The 16,589-nt window shown below is 36.5% G+C and overlaps 1 protein-coding gene across 1 annotated transcript in view; it reads left to right on the top strand.

Moving 5' to 3' along the window:
- The first annotated feature begins 99 nt into the window (after positions 1–99).
- CTPS2 (CTP synthase 2) overlaps positions 100–16,589 on the top strand; it is a 59,027-nt gene continuing 42,537 nt past the window's right edge. Inside the window, exons 1-13 of the mRNA XM_079317480.1 lie at positions 100–194; positions 1,616–1,823; positions 4,025–4,195; positions 4,481–4,581; positions 6,354–6,470; positions 7,160–7,243; positions 9,793–9,873; positions 11,153–11,304; positions 11,579–11,711; positions 13,748–13,836; positions 14,608–14,702; positions 15,528–15,590; positions 16,201–16,244. Coding sequence (XP_079173606.1) covers positions 1,658–1,823; positions 4,025–4,195; positions 4,481–4,581; positions 6,354–6,470; positions 7,160–7,243; positions 9,793–9,873; positions 11,153–11,304; positions 11,579–11,711; positions 13,748–13,836; positions 14,608–14,702; positions 15,528–15,590; positions 16,201–16,244 — 1,296 coding nt within the window. The 5' untranslated portion in view covers positions 100–194; positions 1,616–1,657. The remainder of the gene's footprint in view (positions 195–1,615; positions 1,824–4,024; positions 4,196–4,480; positions 4,582–6,353; positions 6,471–7,159; positions 7,244–9,792; positions 9,874–11,152; positions 11,305–11,578; positions 11,712–13,747; positions 13,837–14,607; positions 14,703–15,527; positions 15,591–16,200; positions 16,245–16,589) is intronic.

The following is a 16,589-nucleotide window of genomic DNA, read 5'->3' as shown; positions in this document are numbered from 1 at the left end:
GTGTGCGCGGTGTCCCTCCCCTCTGGGGGTGTCTCTCCATTGGGGGTGTGCCCGCTCCCCGCTGCCGCCTTACCGCCAGGGGCTCTGCCCCTTCCCCCCGCCCCGCCGGCCGTGCCTCGGGCTCGGCGCTCCGCCGCGGGCTCTCCTCGTCTGCGCCGCCGGGCTCGGTGGGAGCAGCCGCCTTTAGCACCTACGTAAGTCAGAGGCCTCTCCGTGCTGGGGGGCAGCGCCCGCCAGTCCCTGCGGGAGGCGGCTGCTCCCGTGGATAAGGCTGCACGGAGTAACTCGTGTGGCGCCTACCAGCAAAGTGTTTTCTAACAGTGTTCGCTTGCAGCTCTCCCTCCCCTAACTCTACTTCCTTCATCTTTCACAAGTGATTTCCCAGACCACCTGCACTTCTCTGTACCCGTTTGGAGTAAACGCGTTTCTGAGGGCTTCTGGGATATTGCTGGTTTTGCTGAAATCTCAGCAAACTTTTTATTTTGGTTTCTGTAAGCAAGATTTAAGAGTTCTAAATTGGCATGTACTCAAGATTTATACCGTTGTTGAAATTATGCCCCCTGTTTTCCTGAAAAGAGCTTTGGAAATGGCTTAGATGTTTACGATGCTAAGTTGGCTGAGTTCTGAAGGAATAGCCTGAAGCAGAGGCAGTAGGGTCCAAATCTTAAAATCATTGCTATTAAGAAAATTACGTATTAAAATTAAATGCCAGGGAACAGTTAATCCCTGACATTCCTTTTCTCCTGAATTAAAAGTGTTTCTTGGTTATGGTTGTCCTTTTGATCATATTGACAAGCCAATAGTTTATTGATTCCTATTATCAGAAATGTAAGAGTATTGATAACCAGGCATTGTTACATTCCTGAACACAATCTCCTGCAGATCCAGGCCTTATTTATGTTACTTTAGTAGAATAAAAAGAAGAATTAAAATGTTTATTGACTATTTACTGCTTCACACCAACATCTGAAGAACCACACTGCTTTGATTTATAGTGTGAAGGCTGTTAGATCACGTGCTGTTGCATATTGTTTTGGGTGAATTGGATATTTAAGTAAGGAAAGACTTTCTTGACCCTAGAGTTCTTGCTTTATTTATTTATTTATTTATTTATTGCTATATATATTTTTTTTTTTGTACATGCTGTCACTTTTCAAAAATTGTTCTGTGATTAGCCTCCACAGCCACCTGAATGGAGTGTGAATTTGTTTACAGATGAGACAAATGCCATCCTGTCTCAGATGGATGGAAAAATGCAGCTTGTAGCTGATGGACGCCGCTGCCTTTGTTTGCTAAAATATATAAACAGTTAAAAGTTTTTGTAGTCCTTTTGTGGGTGTGCCAGCCAGCACCCCTTTCTGTGTAGAACAGTAAATTGATACTTCAGCTCTGTGTGTTGATCAGCTTTATCAGAACCTGTTTAGGGACAAGAGAGGTGTTTATCTTGCATATTGGTGTATAACCTGGGAGAGGTGAATCCTGCTCCCAGATTCCAAAATGGTCATTTTTGTTGTATGCTGCTTAAGGTTATTTCAATTTAGATTCTTCTCAGATTGAGTCTGATCTTCCCAGACATGAATTTACGTTCATGAGATGTGCATCTTTGTTGCTCTAGGTTTCCAGCTCAAGGTGTGTGTGTGTGTGTGCTGATTTTCCAATGAAGTACATCCTGGTAACTGGTGGAGTCATCTCGGGCATTGGCAAAGGGATCATTGCAAGCAGCATTGGCACCATTCTGAAATCATGTGGTCTACGTGTCACTGCAATCAAAATTGATCCCTACATAAACATAGATGCTGGAACCTTTTCACCATATGAACATGGTATGGAGATTAGTGCTGTTCCCTTTCACATAAACATTTGTGTTTACAATAGTATGTTCTGGCTTTATTTTTAAAAAAACCTGACAGTATGCTGTTTACAAGTTGTTTTATCATTATTTTGAAAGTTTGTTGCTTACTCTGTGTTCTCAAGGACACAAGGACTCTCAAGGACCGTCTGCTCTAAGTACAGAAACAGAAGCCTGTTTTTTTGAAGATACTGTTATGAGCAGATGCTTTCTTTCTCTAACATCCCACATTACTGGCAAAATCCTAGCTGTAAGACTTTTCAGTTAATGCTGCCTTCAGTTCAACTTGATTAAAAACCTTTTTTAAATAGAAACTTGAAACTTAAGTCCTTAACAGTTACTTGACAATGCTGTTCTCTGGATATTAGTGCCTTCTAATGTATGTACCTTCATGAGAGTTAGCTTAAGGTCTCATTTTAGTAAAAAAAGTCTAGTCAAAAACATGAGTGAAGCTTAAGAATCTGCTAATGATGCATATTTTGATTGGTTGATTCTCTAAGCCACATTAGTTGTATTGACTGTTACTAATGAGTTACAAGTCATTTTATTCATAGTGTTGAATGTTACTTCAGCTGTGTGGCTTGTTACTTGTATATTTATTAAAAACAATGGTTTTCAAAGTGCCTTCAGCCGGTAGACATTTCTAATTATTTTTGTTTTGGATTGTGTTTGCTTACTTTTAGTCCACAACAAAATTTTTGGAATAGGAGATAAATATGTGTATCTCCTTAAATGAAAAAATACTACTTCGCTTTTTAAGTAGAGGAAGAGCAGAGGACATAGGATCTCTCTTAAATAACAAAATTTAAGTATTTAAGCATATGCACACTTTAAGGAGTGCATGTGCTGCTGCTCATGGGTCATATGACTCCTGTGATGACTTGAAATTGTGAGGATACATTCCTTCCCTGCACCAGGTAGAGGGGAGGGGGGTTATTATGGCATGTGATTCTTTTTCTCACTGAAAATTTTCTTACTGCTTGTGAAGAAACACTGGCTTGCTGTGTAGTACATGGAAATTCCATGAGCTGGAATGGCAAGCCTCCTTCATTAACATTTTGACAGAAATATGATTGAGATGAGTAATCTAGTGATTTCCAGGAAACTGTAGAGGCTTTTTAATAATATTTTTGTATTCTTCTTTTCCAAAGGCCTGCTCAAGAGAAATGTTGATTCTGCTTTGCTCCTTGGCACAAATGATGATTTAGTATAGAGGATGAATTAAGTGCCTCACAGAATCAGGCATAATTCTTCCACTCTGTTGTACACATGGGAGTGATTTGTTAGGCAGTTCGTTGGAGTGTTGTACTTTGGTGGGATATACATTTCTGTGGTCCACTTTTTTTTTTTTTTTTTTTTTTTTTTTTTTTGTGCATTCGTCACATAACTTGTTTAGCCATTGATTTATTGGGTCATGGCAAAATATTTACTGTTTTTCTGAAGAGCTTTCCAGCCTTACCTCGAGATCTTGCAACTTGAGTTCTGTCAGAAGTTGACTAGATTCAGAGCTTAGAGACCCTGTAGAGGGCTAAGAAAAATGTGAGCCTGGAGGAGATTTTAAGTGGATTTTTCAGAGTCAGGAATAACCCTTGCTGTGGGTATGGTGAACCAAATATACTGGATGAAACAACTGACTCAGAAACAGTGATCACATTTGAAGAAGCATTTTTGTTCATCATAACTTTACTCCTGATCCAAGCCTCAATCATTGAAATAGGTCCAAACAACAAGAATTTATAGTGAAACACTTTGAACATGTACATTAATTCATGCTTATAAAAGCATAGCTTTCTCTCCTGCAAGTAAATGAATATTTTATTTGTTTCTGATTTATGATTCCTAGAGATTGCTTTCTTCCAGTGAAGGATTACTCTGGTGTTGAAATGCTGGTTAAATATTTATGCTGATTAAATATTTTGGCAATATAACTCACATTTTATTTGCAAAACTATATGTTTCTGAGGGATGGACTTCAGATGTAAAACTAATGACTTGGCTATTAAGTCAGAATGACAGTGTAGATTGAGTTGCAGTATGGGCTTTATTGATACATTGTTGTCATATATATTTTTTTTCTTCTTTTTTAAGATGGTATTGTGTGGTATTCTTGCTGTGTGTTTAATAATTTCTGATTATTTTATTATTTTTCTGTCTGTTTTCGCTTTCTTTTTTCAGGTGAAGTTTTTGTATTGAACGATGGTGGAGAGGTTGACTTAGATTTGGGAAATTATGAGAGATTTTTGGACATCAATCTCTATAAGGACAACAATATCACCACTGGAAAGATATATCAGCATGTCATTAATAAAGAAAGACATGGTGATTATCTGGGAAAAACTGTTCAAGGTAATTTTTTAAATTTTGTGGGATAATAGTCCATTCAGTCTTCACAGAAGAAGGGATCAGCTAGAACAGGCTGCTTCTTGCTGCACCACTTTACTCCTTTCTCCCTTCCAAAAGATACAGGCATATTCTGTAATGTTTGTCTTCTGGGCTCAAGAAAAGGAGAACTAGAGAAAGGATCTAGTTGTTTCTTCTTGGCTTTCTGCTCACTTTACCCCTTTTGCATACAAAAATTAGTATATGGGCCTAAAATAAGCTGTGCTTGACTTCTTTGGTATTGTTTTGTAGTTGTTCCACACATTACTGATGCAGTTCAGGAATGGGTAATGAATCAGGCAAAAGTTCCAGTGGATGATGACAAAAAAGAGCCACAAATCTGTGTAATTGAGGTAAGTATGGAATCTTTTAGGTTGTATATCTGCAGTGAACACAATGAGCTTGTTTCCTTTCTCTTTGCTCCTTAGTGTATAAAGGTCAGACTGAAATTTTATGGAGAGCTGAAATTCAAAGACACATTCTATATTCTTTGGTTAGTTCTGAAAGGGATAGGTGTGGTCTTTTCTCTTCAGCTTCCATTTACTTCTCTAAATCCACTCTAGAATATGGCTGAAATTGAGCTTCTTAAGAGTTTATTATCTTAGAGAATTAATGCTGTTACTGTGATGTGAACTGTCTATTGCAAGATCCAGATGTTTGACTGAAGCCTTATACTGTTAATAGTATTGAGGAAACTTGTGCAACACCTGAAATCTCCTATAGTCAGTAGGAGAGCCTTTAACATTCCATTCCATGGAACTGCAAATGTTTGTCTTGTTGCTTGTGGTCATGCTTAAATGAATACATTTAAACAATGTGTAATTTTGTTTCCCACTCTCTGATGTTATCTTTAAGATCTCTGGAGGCAACTTTGTTAATTACTTAACCTGCTGATGTCCTACACAATGGAAACAATAGATTTTACCCACCCTCAGTAGGGCTTTGAGCCAGCTGGGTGAAAGTCTATTATTGCTGGTAGTACTATTACAGCAGAAAATAATGAAAATAGATTATATTTGAGAATTTGACAGAAGATGTCACAGATTTAGTGCCAGAAGTGACCACTGCAATCAATAGTACCATAAACTTTGTGATCCTGCAGCAGAATTATTCAGTGTTTCTTATGCAGAAGAATCTGCCTTGATTGAAATACACTTACCAGTATATCTATAGATTTTTTTAAATGATGTTCACAGTGGGAGTCAAATATTTAATTTAAAACAAATATGAAAAACTAAATACAAAAGTAGCACAAAAACATTAATAAGAGATCATCATATTCTGTGGTCCATAAAGGACTATGTATAGTCCCTTAACTACAGGGTTTTATTTTGATTTTTTTATTACACACTTAAACCTCCAACCTGATAAAATTTTTTTTCTTTAGTACTCTAAAAATAATTGTAACGTTCTTCTGTTGTAAAACCCTGAAGGAGTTAGACTAAATGTGTGTGATATATAAATGTAATTGTTAGTTTTTCTGGTATTGGATGAACAGAAATATGCAATTCTGTCAAAAACCACATGGTGGCACAAAAAGATCATTCTGAAATACAACTACTTTGTCAGACTTGTGTGCAAAACTGTTTTATTCAGTGCTTAGTCTGCTATAGCTCTCTGTGTCTTTGAAAGGCATCTGATTTCTGTCTTAATAAATAAATTTCAGTATGGACTTAGTCTCTTGCATTTTAGTTTGGTAATAAACAATTATTGATGTTGGAAAGCTGTGATAATACTGAGAAATGTCTGTCTCTAGTTAATCACAAATATTTGTTCATCTGACAGGGAATAAAATTTTTCTATATGAACATCTTCACATCAGCTTAACTATTGATATTTTGAAGGCAGTGTGAAGTATGAATTATTCAGCAGCTCCACACTTCTTCCCATGGGAAGCTTTTGTATTTGGTGGAAAGTGAACATAACAAAACTGGAAAATTGTTTAATGTTTTCCACGAGAAATAAATTGTGCAGAGTAGATGAAAGTACTTTGTAGTCTTTTCAAATTCCAGTTGTGAGGGGGTTTTTTTAGATAAAAGTTTCAGAAAACATCTTGAAATATATAAGATATTTTTTTCTTTTGTTTTTGCTTTCTGCCACTCTGACATATCCATTTCCTTTTCAGCTGGGTGGAACCATTGGAGATATTGAAGGAATGCCATTTGTTGAAGCATTTAGACAGTTTCAGTTCAAAGCAAAAAGAGAGAACTTCTGTAATATCCATGTTAGCCTAGTACCACAGGTAAGTTACTAGAATTAATAAAATAAATTTTACTCTATATTGGCTTTGTATTTGTTTACTTGTCTCATTAACCCTTTCATGATGGAGTCAAGTCAAGACCAGTATAATTCCTTGTACAGGACTAAAAGTATTTTTTCATTAGAACTCTAAATGTTGCTTCATTACTCACTAGGGATATTTTGGTAAGCAAAGGTTTGTAATGATGATAGATTTCACCTTCTACAGACAAAAAGATAATTACCCATTACAGCTGTGGATTAGAGGATTGAACAGCAATTGGTAGGATTAATTCCATGTATTTGAGAACAGAGCTATACATCTGAATATACCAAGAACAGCCACTGAAGGCTTTATGCTGTGTTGAACATTCTCAATTTTTTTACCAAATCCAGCTTTTGGACTATTCTTCTTCTATTTCTGCCTGAGCAAATTATATGGAAATTTTTCTATGAAAACAAAAGCAACAAAATAAACTTGACCTGAAGTGGGACCCTCTGCTTTCCTCACAGTATTTCAAATACAAGTAATCACAGTGGTGCCATTTCTGTTTCTGGCAGATTATGGCTCTCTTTGGGTATGTTTATTTCCTTCAAATGTTATTACTTGCAATCAGTTTTCTCTTTCAATCTGTAACTGCTTTGTTAGTAGATATTTTTTGCTGTTTGAGCTTTCAAAATGTGCCTTTCCAGCCTAATGCTACTGGTGAACAGAAGACAAAACCAACACAGAACAGTGTTCGGGCACTGAGGGGTCTAGGCTTGTCTCCAGATTTGGTGAGTCAATAAATACAGATTTTTATTTATAGTTAATCTAGAAATGTCATTGCATAACCTGTGTTCAAAGAATAAGCCATAGTCCCTCAGGAGAGACCAGAATTTTAAAAGAAATGCAAAATATGTACTGCATAGCTCCATTAAAGCCACAGGAAATCAAATTACTCAAAATCACTCTAAGCTAACTTAATTCAACTAACTTCTTGCAGTATCTTGGGACTGTGGCTATGTTCTTCTAAAGGCATCTTATTATAAAAATAATTCTTTACTGCTAAAAGTAATGGAAATCTCAATTCACTTTGTAGGCAGACCTAAAATGTTTGTCTTGTAACATTCAGTAATTTTTATGCATTATTAAGAAGCAATGTGTATATCCTCAAAAAAGAAAAATTATTCTCAAGAAGATTGTTCCACAACTAAATTTTGTGTTGTGCTTCTTTCTGATTGTTTTTGAGCACTTTCATTTTACATTTATGAATAAGTGTGTTTATAACTACAAAACCAATGGATTTGGAAATAGGATATGTGAAAGATGTGTTTGATGTCAAAAAGGTGTGACATGGTAATTGTAACCAGCTTGTGGATGGAAAGACTTTTATTATTATAATGCTGTACTTCATTCTGAGTTTCAGAGCCTAATCTCCAAAATCCCTCTTGAAGTGCTAATTGCATAGGGAAAGTTGCCTGTGCTTTTTGAAGGCCTTTAAGGCAATTCCCAGGGCCTGACTTCTCCCTCCCCTCCAAAAAAAAAAATTTCTTAAAAAGGCCTGCTAAGTGGGTGTGTGTAATAAGAGGAGAACAGACAAACATAGTCGCTGTCTTGTATCTTGGGTTCTTGCCTGGGGCAGCTCTGGGACTGCCAGGAGCACAGTATCATCACTTTTGGTTTTTTTTGACTGTTGCTGTTGTCCCCTGAGGCAGGAACAGATCTCACTCAAGGTGCATCCTCTTGGTGCCCTTTTAAAGCTCCTCGAGTGCTGCTTCAGGACAATATTTAAATGGTTGCTGTTATGGCCAGGGCTGCACACGGGGCAGCTCCTACAGCAGCAGCCAGGAAAGTTTCCTCCAGGTGCTGTGCTGAGCTGAGCCTGGCTCATTCTGTTCTGAATCCCTGCCTGCTCCTGGGCATCCCTGGGCTGGCTGCTCTGCTCTGTGTGCCCCAGCCTCTCTGTTCAGCCCAGGGGAAGTTCTGGGTGCCAAATGAACACACTGTGGCTGCAGAGATCCTGGACTCTGATGCAGCACTTGGAGGATGTGCTTGTCAGAGCTGCCCTGTTGGATTCTGTTGTTCTTCATCTTCTGTGTGTTATCTTCCTTCATGGTGCATCTCTGCCACTTTATTTTAGTTTTGTTATTTTCATGCTGATTCTGATGTTTTTGATTTCTGTAATAACTTTTAAAAATCTATCTCTGCAAAACAGATGATAGATTTCAAAGTGGGTTTGCTCATGTGCTCATACTATCCAGGCTGATGAGTTACACCTTCAGCTTCAAACTGTACCAAATTTTACATGTGAATTGTGCTTATGTGAATAGAATGTACAAATTGTTTCCTAATTACATTTTGATTAAAAAGTGCACTAATATTCCCTTATACTTGGCATTTTCTTTTGTTTCTAGAAATACTTCTATGGGTAGGGTTAGTTAATTAGATTCCATCAGTATCAGTGTAGCTAAACTGCATTAGCAAGATGATCAAAGGGCATGTAAAAGTTTCTGAGCAAAAGGGCTTGATGAATTAAGTAGTTGCATTTGGTAGAAATATGGGGAAAGTAATAAAGTAATCTTGTGCAAGGATCATGCTACTTTTTGTTATACTTCCAGGTTTCAAAATAACTTAAGGGAGAAGACTGAGTAATCAGTAGGCACTTTACTAGAGCAGTTCTACATTTTAATCTAGTTGCCTGGAGTAACATAATGCAAAAAAAGACCCCTTCAAACAAACACCAAAGCATATAATTATTTTCTTCATTGGTTAAAAATTATCAATATTTTCTAAAATTGCTGGGGTTTAAATGTATCAGCGAAATACTAACACCAGTGAAAACTCCATACAATTATGAACTAGTTTTCTTTGGCCTCCTTTTTGTCATGATGTGTAAATTAAAAAGATGTTGAAATACTGAAATACTCATGCATGCAAGCTAAGTATTATTGCTCTCAGTTTAAATCTGATCTTACTGATAAGATTAAAATATTCCTTTGATTCATCATATTCATACTTACAGGGCTGTTAGACTTGAGGCAAAGAGCATTACAGTAGTAGCTGCAAGAAGGAAGAATATGAGGAAGCAGTATTACAGAGAATGCCAATGAAAGATGAATGGAAAATTGGTCAGTATGGGCAAGTGACTGATTTACTTCTGCCTTGCTAGTCGATATTTGTGAGCTATGATATATTGTAGAGCTCCAAAAGAGGGGAAAAATTTAAAAAAGGCACATTTGTTGGTTCTCTGCTTCCAAAGGAGATTAATTTCTCTGTGAAATATTGAGGATCTTCTATTGGTTTGCCTAGTAAATATTTGAAATTTTTCCTTTTGTTATGTTAGATAGTCTGCAGAAGTGCAAAACCTATAGAGATGGCCGTGAAGGAGAAGATTTCCATGTTTTGTCATGTGGAGCCTGAACAGGTCTGTACTTCAATATTACATGTGGGAAAGTACACAATATTTCTGTGCATTTCTGTTTTCAACTTCTGACTGCTTCATTCGTGTGTAATTGGTTTTATAATTTTACTTTGCTGTTATGGATACTATAGCATTTTCAAAATATCATGAGTATATATGTTAAGTTTTATGTCAAACAGTAATTAATAATTTAAATGCATATTGTGTAAAAGTGAATAAAAGTAGATTTTGAGTGCATGGTTAGTTGTTATATGTAGCATGAAATGCTACAATTTTCACAACTATGGCTGATTTTATTTATTATTATGTATTTGGTACTCATAAATCATCTCTGATTATAATAATGGATGAACAAAGTGTGGTTAAAGATAGGTGATTTTATGTCCATAGAAGGTCACAGTCACATGAACACTGTTACTGTGATAATATGTAATAGGCTATTAATGCCTTAAGCATGCATCCATTTTGTAGTTATGTATTCTTCTATAACTCAGTTTTTCCCAATACTTTGCAATTAATTTCTATCCAAATATTCGTTTCGATCAATTAACTGCTCTTTAATATTTTTGCAAGTGAGAGCATTTTACTCTTCAAAGTAATGGATAATGCTGAAGGTACAAGAGATGCAAGTGGTTATTTGGCATTTCAGATTGAATGGGCATTGAATGCTGCATGGGGCAGCATGCACATGTACAAAGTTTGTGATGAACAGAAGCAGATCAAGGGTAACAGAGACAATCCTTTACTGTTCAAGTGTTCAGCTGAATTGCTGGCAGCTTGGATGTACTTTATAGGTGTGTTCTTAACAAAAAGGTCCTTAAATGGACTGTATATAGTAATTACATAGCCTAGTTCAGTAACAAAATACTTTTAGGAGACTGTCACAAACAAATTTGGTCTGTTTTGTTAGGTTTAATTTGTTTCCTTGCTTTCATGGTTAATACTCTTCAAGTTTATGAGAGTGGAGGAAGGAAGTGCTAGCAAGCATGAGTGCTTATGGAGCCAGATGTTTGCACTAAAACTGATGCTTTGATAGGCTTGACAAACCTGTATGATGGTGTGAAGTAGAAGTAAAACACATTTTTACTTTTGGAGTAATTTTTTTCTTGTAGATTTAATGGAACCTTAAATATTAGCTGTGCTGTCCTGCTCATTCAAGAGGAAGGTATTTAAAAAACAGAATGTGTATAGTATAAAAAATGCATATAGTATCCAAAAGTAGAATGAATATTTCCTGTGAAAAAATTATGTAAGTTTATTGTGTTTTGCCTTTTTTTGTTAGGTGATATTTATTCATGATGTTTCTTCTACTTACCGAGTACCAATCCTATTGGAAGAGCAAGGCATCATTAAGTATTTTAAACAGAGGCTAAATTTGCCTATTGATGACCAGCCAAGTGATCTTCTAATGAAGTGGAAGAAGATGGCTTGCAGGTATTCTACATCCTGCTTCTTTCTCTTGAAGTGCTGTAATTCAAATTAGGTTTTAGCTGCTATGAAGTCATCAAACTGGTGACTGAGTGTAATACTGATTGACACCTGTGAATGGTCTGGGTTTAAAATCATTGGCAGTTTGGAAATTTTAGGAGGTATTTTGTGGAGTTAAAAAAAAAACAACAAACACTGTTAAAATATTTAGGTTTTTTTTTTTTTTTTTTTTTTTTTTTGTGAAATGCTGTGTAGTAACTGAAGAACTTGTTTTTGTCAGATATGAAAGGCTGCTGAAGGTGTGTTCCATAGCTCTCGTTGGCAAGTACACAAAACTGAGTGACTGCTATGCATCTGTTTTCAAAGCTCTGGAACACTCTGCACTGGCAATTAATTACAAACTGGATTTAATGGTGAGGATATTTCTGGCTTTTGCTTTCAGGAGTGCTTTGGTTCTACTATTGTATCATTCTCTGGTAAACTACTATTTCCCATCATGTGAAGCAGTTTTAATTCATGTGAAAATTAGAAAATTAATCATGCAGATAAATGCAGACTGGCCAAGCACCCTGTTCTTTGAAAGAAATATTTAAAGATTTAATTATTTTATTTGCAACTGAACTTACCTGAAAGGAACTTTGAAGTTACCCAAAACTGGATCAGATGAAAGAGCAGGCTTTATCTGCAAATTTATATTTACAATCATAGTTAGATTTCACTTGTTTTCATGACACATGAACTTGTTGAACTTGGCAGTCCTGAGTTAATGGTTGGATTCAGTGATCTTAGAGATCCTTTCCATCCTAATTAGTCTATGACTGGAAAGGGGCAAATGTACCAGTCCAAAAAAAAAAAAAAAAAAAAAAAGGCAAAAATTAGGATTTGGAGAAATGGTAGGTGGTCAGCCTTTTCTCGTTCCCTGGAAAGATTATTAACTAATATTCTAAATAGTTGTTTCTGTGTGCATGAAGAAACAAAAAAGTGGATACAGCCAGAATTGATCTCTGGAGATTTTTAGATCCTATTAGAAATGATCCTAAGCAGCCTGCTCTAATTTGACTTTCTTTGAGCAGGGAGTGAGGCTTGGGATTTAAAATGTCCTTTCTGACCTATCTGTGTCACTGTAGTGTTTCATGCTGACAGCTGCAAAAATTTTATGTGTGAAAAATAGTTTTGCTTTCAGTAAAAAAGGTGAAAGTTGCCTTGCCTACAAATGAACAGCAAGCTTCATGTGCAGCTGATCTTAATTTTGGTGAGGCTTCTACATTAACAAATAAGAAAAGTGATGGTTTCAGAGCTCCATTGCGGTGTTGAAATGTTAACAGACACACCTCCCACTGTACTTAACTGCATGCCCAAACCTTCTTTTAGTGTTTATGCCCAAAGGCTCTCAGTATAATCCCATACTCTGAAGGAACCTCTTAATCTGAATGACAAAAGGTTGGTGCTTCTTTATCTGATAAATGTTCCTTCTCAGTATGTTTGGCAAGGAAAAGATAATTAACTCCAACTGTTATTAGTTTCTCTTTCCAACCTTCCAGTATCAGTGTCTTTTTAGTTGGTTGTGTAATATTCTTCTAGTATAGAATAGCAACATTCAAAAGTAGTTTTCTCTTGTATTTTTGATGCCTTCTGGAATGTGGAAAAAGTAGAAAATATTTGCTAGAAAGCAGTCTTGCCTGCGAAACTTGCAGCAGTCTCCTTGTCAGTTGCCCTTCCCTGCACACAGGTGAGTTCTGCCATTTCAGATGATCTCATTTTTATGGAGGATGGACTCTACATCAGAATGTGGTTAATTATTTTACTCTGAGAAAAAGACTGACAAATTCCAGAATCAAACTCTGATCTTTTGTGTTCCTGGTGCTGTACATTGTCCCCTCACTTGGCTCTAGTGGTGCATCTAGAGCTGTGTTTTTTAATGACTCTAGAGATTCTAATGCAGTACTTCTAGTAGGACATAGATAATGAGTTCTCTCTTTCTACCCAAGAGTCCCCAGGAACACCTTTCTCACAGACAGTGCAGATTTTTCCAGTCTTATAATAAGACTGGACAAGCTGTGGCACCCAAAATCCAGGAAACTAACCATCCTGGCCACATCACATTGGGATGACAGGACAAGGTCAGCACCACTTCTTGCTTGCCATAGGAAGGTAACCTGGGTTCAGAGTTAGAAAGCATTCTGGCTAGTCTGCTTACCTGGAGGGTGGCAAACAGGGCTGTAGGCAGACAGCTCCTGAGCTATGTGCAAAGAAAAGAGCACAGATTGCTGCAAATAGAGCAAACACTCGATCTTAAAAGCAAATACTGGGTTTTCAGTGAAATTGTTACAGGTTTATTGGCAAATTCACTTGAAACTCTTAATAATTTATCTAAATGCTTAATTATATACTGTCTGCTGCTCTTTCTGTGGAAGAAGAGACCATTTCATTGCATATTTTTCTTTATTAGTACATAGATTCAACAGAACTTGAACGTTCTACAGAAGCAGAGAACTCAGTGAAATATCACCAGGCATGGCATAAACTGTGCAAAGCAGAGTAAGTGACATTGGGCATTCTGTATCCCAAATGCAGACCATGGTATTTATTTCATGTGATGAAAAACTGCTTCAATATATCAAATAATTTTTCAATGTATCCAGACTTCTATTGCTTACATGAAAGGATAAATTGCATGGGTGGTGAAAAGCTTCAGCAAATTGAAGGATCAACATATATCCTCAAAGTCTGCTAAATCTCTTTACACAAATTGCAGTTTTTTGGTTGTTGGTTTGGGGTTTTGATTTTTTTGTTGTTGTTTTGCTTTTTTGCACATCTGGACTTTCTTTACAGTGCAGATCAATTGTCAGAGGTTTTTTGTTGTCAGCATGCAGCATAGTGAAAGGTGCTTGTAAATGCACACTGCAAATGTCTCTGTTAAGAATCATTGCTTGGATTTCAATTTGTATTTTTAAAGGGATATTGTGTCTTACCTAGATACATTTAGTTTTTTTGGTATTACAAGACCTAAACTTTGGGTGTTAGGATTTTAAGTAGTGAATATGTAGCTAGTTTATTTGAGCAATATTTATTTAAGCAGTGGAAATTTCACTATGAAGTGTGATATTGGTCAGATGAGAATCAGGGTGGGTAGATGAAATAAATCTCCAAATTTAAGGTTAATTTCTTGGTATTCTGAATAGTCATATAAAACATGCCTTTCATGAATTGTGCTTGTTAGTTGCAACCTCAAGAACCTTCAAGTTGTGTGGATTCCTCAGCTGGCTTGATTCTACATGTTAATTCTTTTTTATGTGGCTGTCATTACAGTGGCATTTTGGTCCCAGGAGGTTTTGGAATTAGGGGAACAGAAGGCAAACTTCAAGCTATCTCCTGGGCAAGAACAAAGAAAAAACCTTTTCTTGGTAAGATCACTAGAGTAAGAAATAACTGTGTTTAGGAAATGTATAGCAAGCCAATTGATTTGATTAATAAAAAAAAAAAACAGCGCATACCTCCACATTAGGGAAGGATCCTGTCTTAGGGAAGTATGTGTGATGCTGTGACTATCTGCCATGTAAAGAATCCTCAGGAACATAGTCTTGTACCACATCTGTTTTATGAGGAAGGAAAAAAAGACTATCCCTTCTGCAAAGGTTCATTTTTCATGTACAAAAATGGAGAGTCTTCCCATTGTAATTGTATCAGTATAATTCTCTTTATCAAACAGTGTGCAGAAAACATAGGTGTCTTTGGACCATTTTTGTTTTATTAAATGCTTTTTTTGATTTACTGGTACATGTTATTACAGTAAAGTCCAAGGATGTCATCTGGTCTATAAGCTAAGTGCTGTTTGTGTAAGTATCTCTGAGGCTTTGCTTCTTACTCCACATTTCTTATCTTTTTTTTTTAAGTGTCTGAGTAGTTGCCAAAGCAAAGTTTGAACCTGGATATACCCAGGCTTTTAGCTTCTCTTTGTCTTTGCAGTAATTATTGGCAAAATACATGAGAGGAATATATCTTTGAAAGGGCTTAAAGCATATAATTGGGTCACGTGTATTTATAGTGTGCCAAGTTTGAAGTGTGAGTTTTACACTGAGCAGCCACTTTTGGTTTAGCTTTTTGTAAGTCTGAGTACATGCAATAAATACCAAGATTTCAACGCAGTCAAGTTTAAGACAGAATAGCAAGTACTTAGTCAGTCCTACTCTTTGGCCTGGAAATTCTGGAGGTTTTGTTTTCTCTTCTAGGAGTTTGCCTGGGAATGCAGTTAGCAGTTGTGGAATTTGCAAGAAACTGTTTGAATTGGGAAGGTGAGCTCAGTATGCTGCTGTGAATCTGATTTGTTTAAAGGAATTTTTATTCTCTATGTGAAATGCATGTCTATTATTAGAACTGTTTACAGATTCTATGATTGTTAGTTCTTGCAGCAAGATAATTTTTGGCTAAGTACCCTCTGCTACCTTTCTGTGCAAGGGAATAGGAACTCTCTGCTATGCAGATTGTTTGAAACCTGCTTTTTAATCTAAACAGTGCAGAAAGAAGTATGCTTAGAGTTCACCTCCATGGTCTCTTTCTGAAGTTTGCAAGTGGTGAGAAGTAAAAACTGGGAAGTGTTTTTCTCACTTGGCTTCGTGAGCAGAGTGGCCAAACAAGAGCCATTGCAGTAGTAGTATGAAGAGATTTAACATATCAATGAATTTCTAATACCAAGAGCTGAGAAGAAAATGTTTTGGAAAGCAGGAAAGGGAACTTATGTGTCTGAGGTCATATGCTTCCTGTGATTGCTTCAAAACTGGTGCAGTGTCAACATGTGAGATTGTAACATAAATATAGACAACCCCTGAAATGCCACAGAGCTACTAGGAGTTTGTAGTGCATGTAGAGCAATTGTACTGTGTTTACTTTGAACTTCTGTTCCAGATGCAAATTCTACAGAATTTGACCCAGACACTAAAAACCCAGTTGTAAGTACTGTTTTTTCCCTGCATGTGTTTTGTGAACATATGTCTTTGTTAAAAAGGGAGTTACCTCTGTGTTAGTTAAAATCTATCTATATTTTTATGTGGTAGGACATGAGGTGATATCTGCTGTCCTTGCTCAGTATTGTTTAGGAAAGTATTTTCTTTTGATGGTCTTTTGCCATTGCCTATCTGCTTCTGTGAACTGCCTTAGCTTTATTTTTTGTAATTTTTCTGTTAGTTTCCCTGTGTGTAAACTCATGCTAGGAGGAGACAGCAAGTAAGTTGGTTTTACTAGCAAATAAAATATAAAAGGGAGCTGAAAGGTGTAGCACAAGCTATTACCAGAAT

This window comes from Erithacus rubecula (genome assembly GCF_903797595.1).
Source record: "Erithacus rubecula genome assembly, chromosome: 1".
Taxonomy (NCBI): domain Eukaryota; kingdom Metazoa; phylum Chordata; class Aves; order Passeriformes; family Muscicapidae; genus Erithacus; species Erithacus rubecula.
Note: the sequence above shows the minus strand (reverse complement) of the source record. Positions and strands in the feature narration are given on the sequence as shown.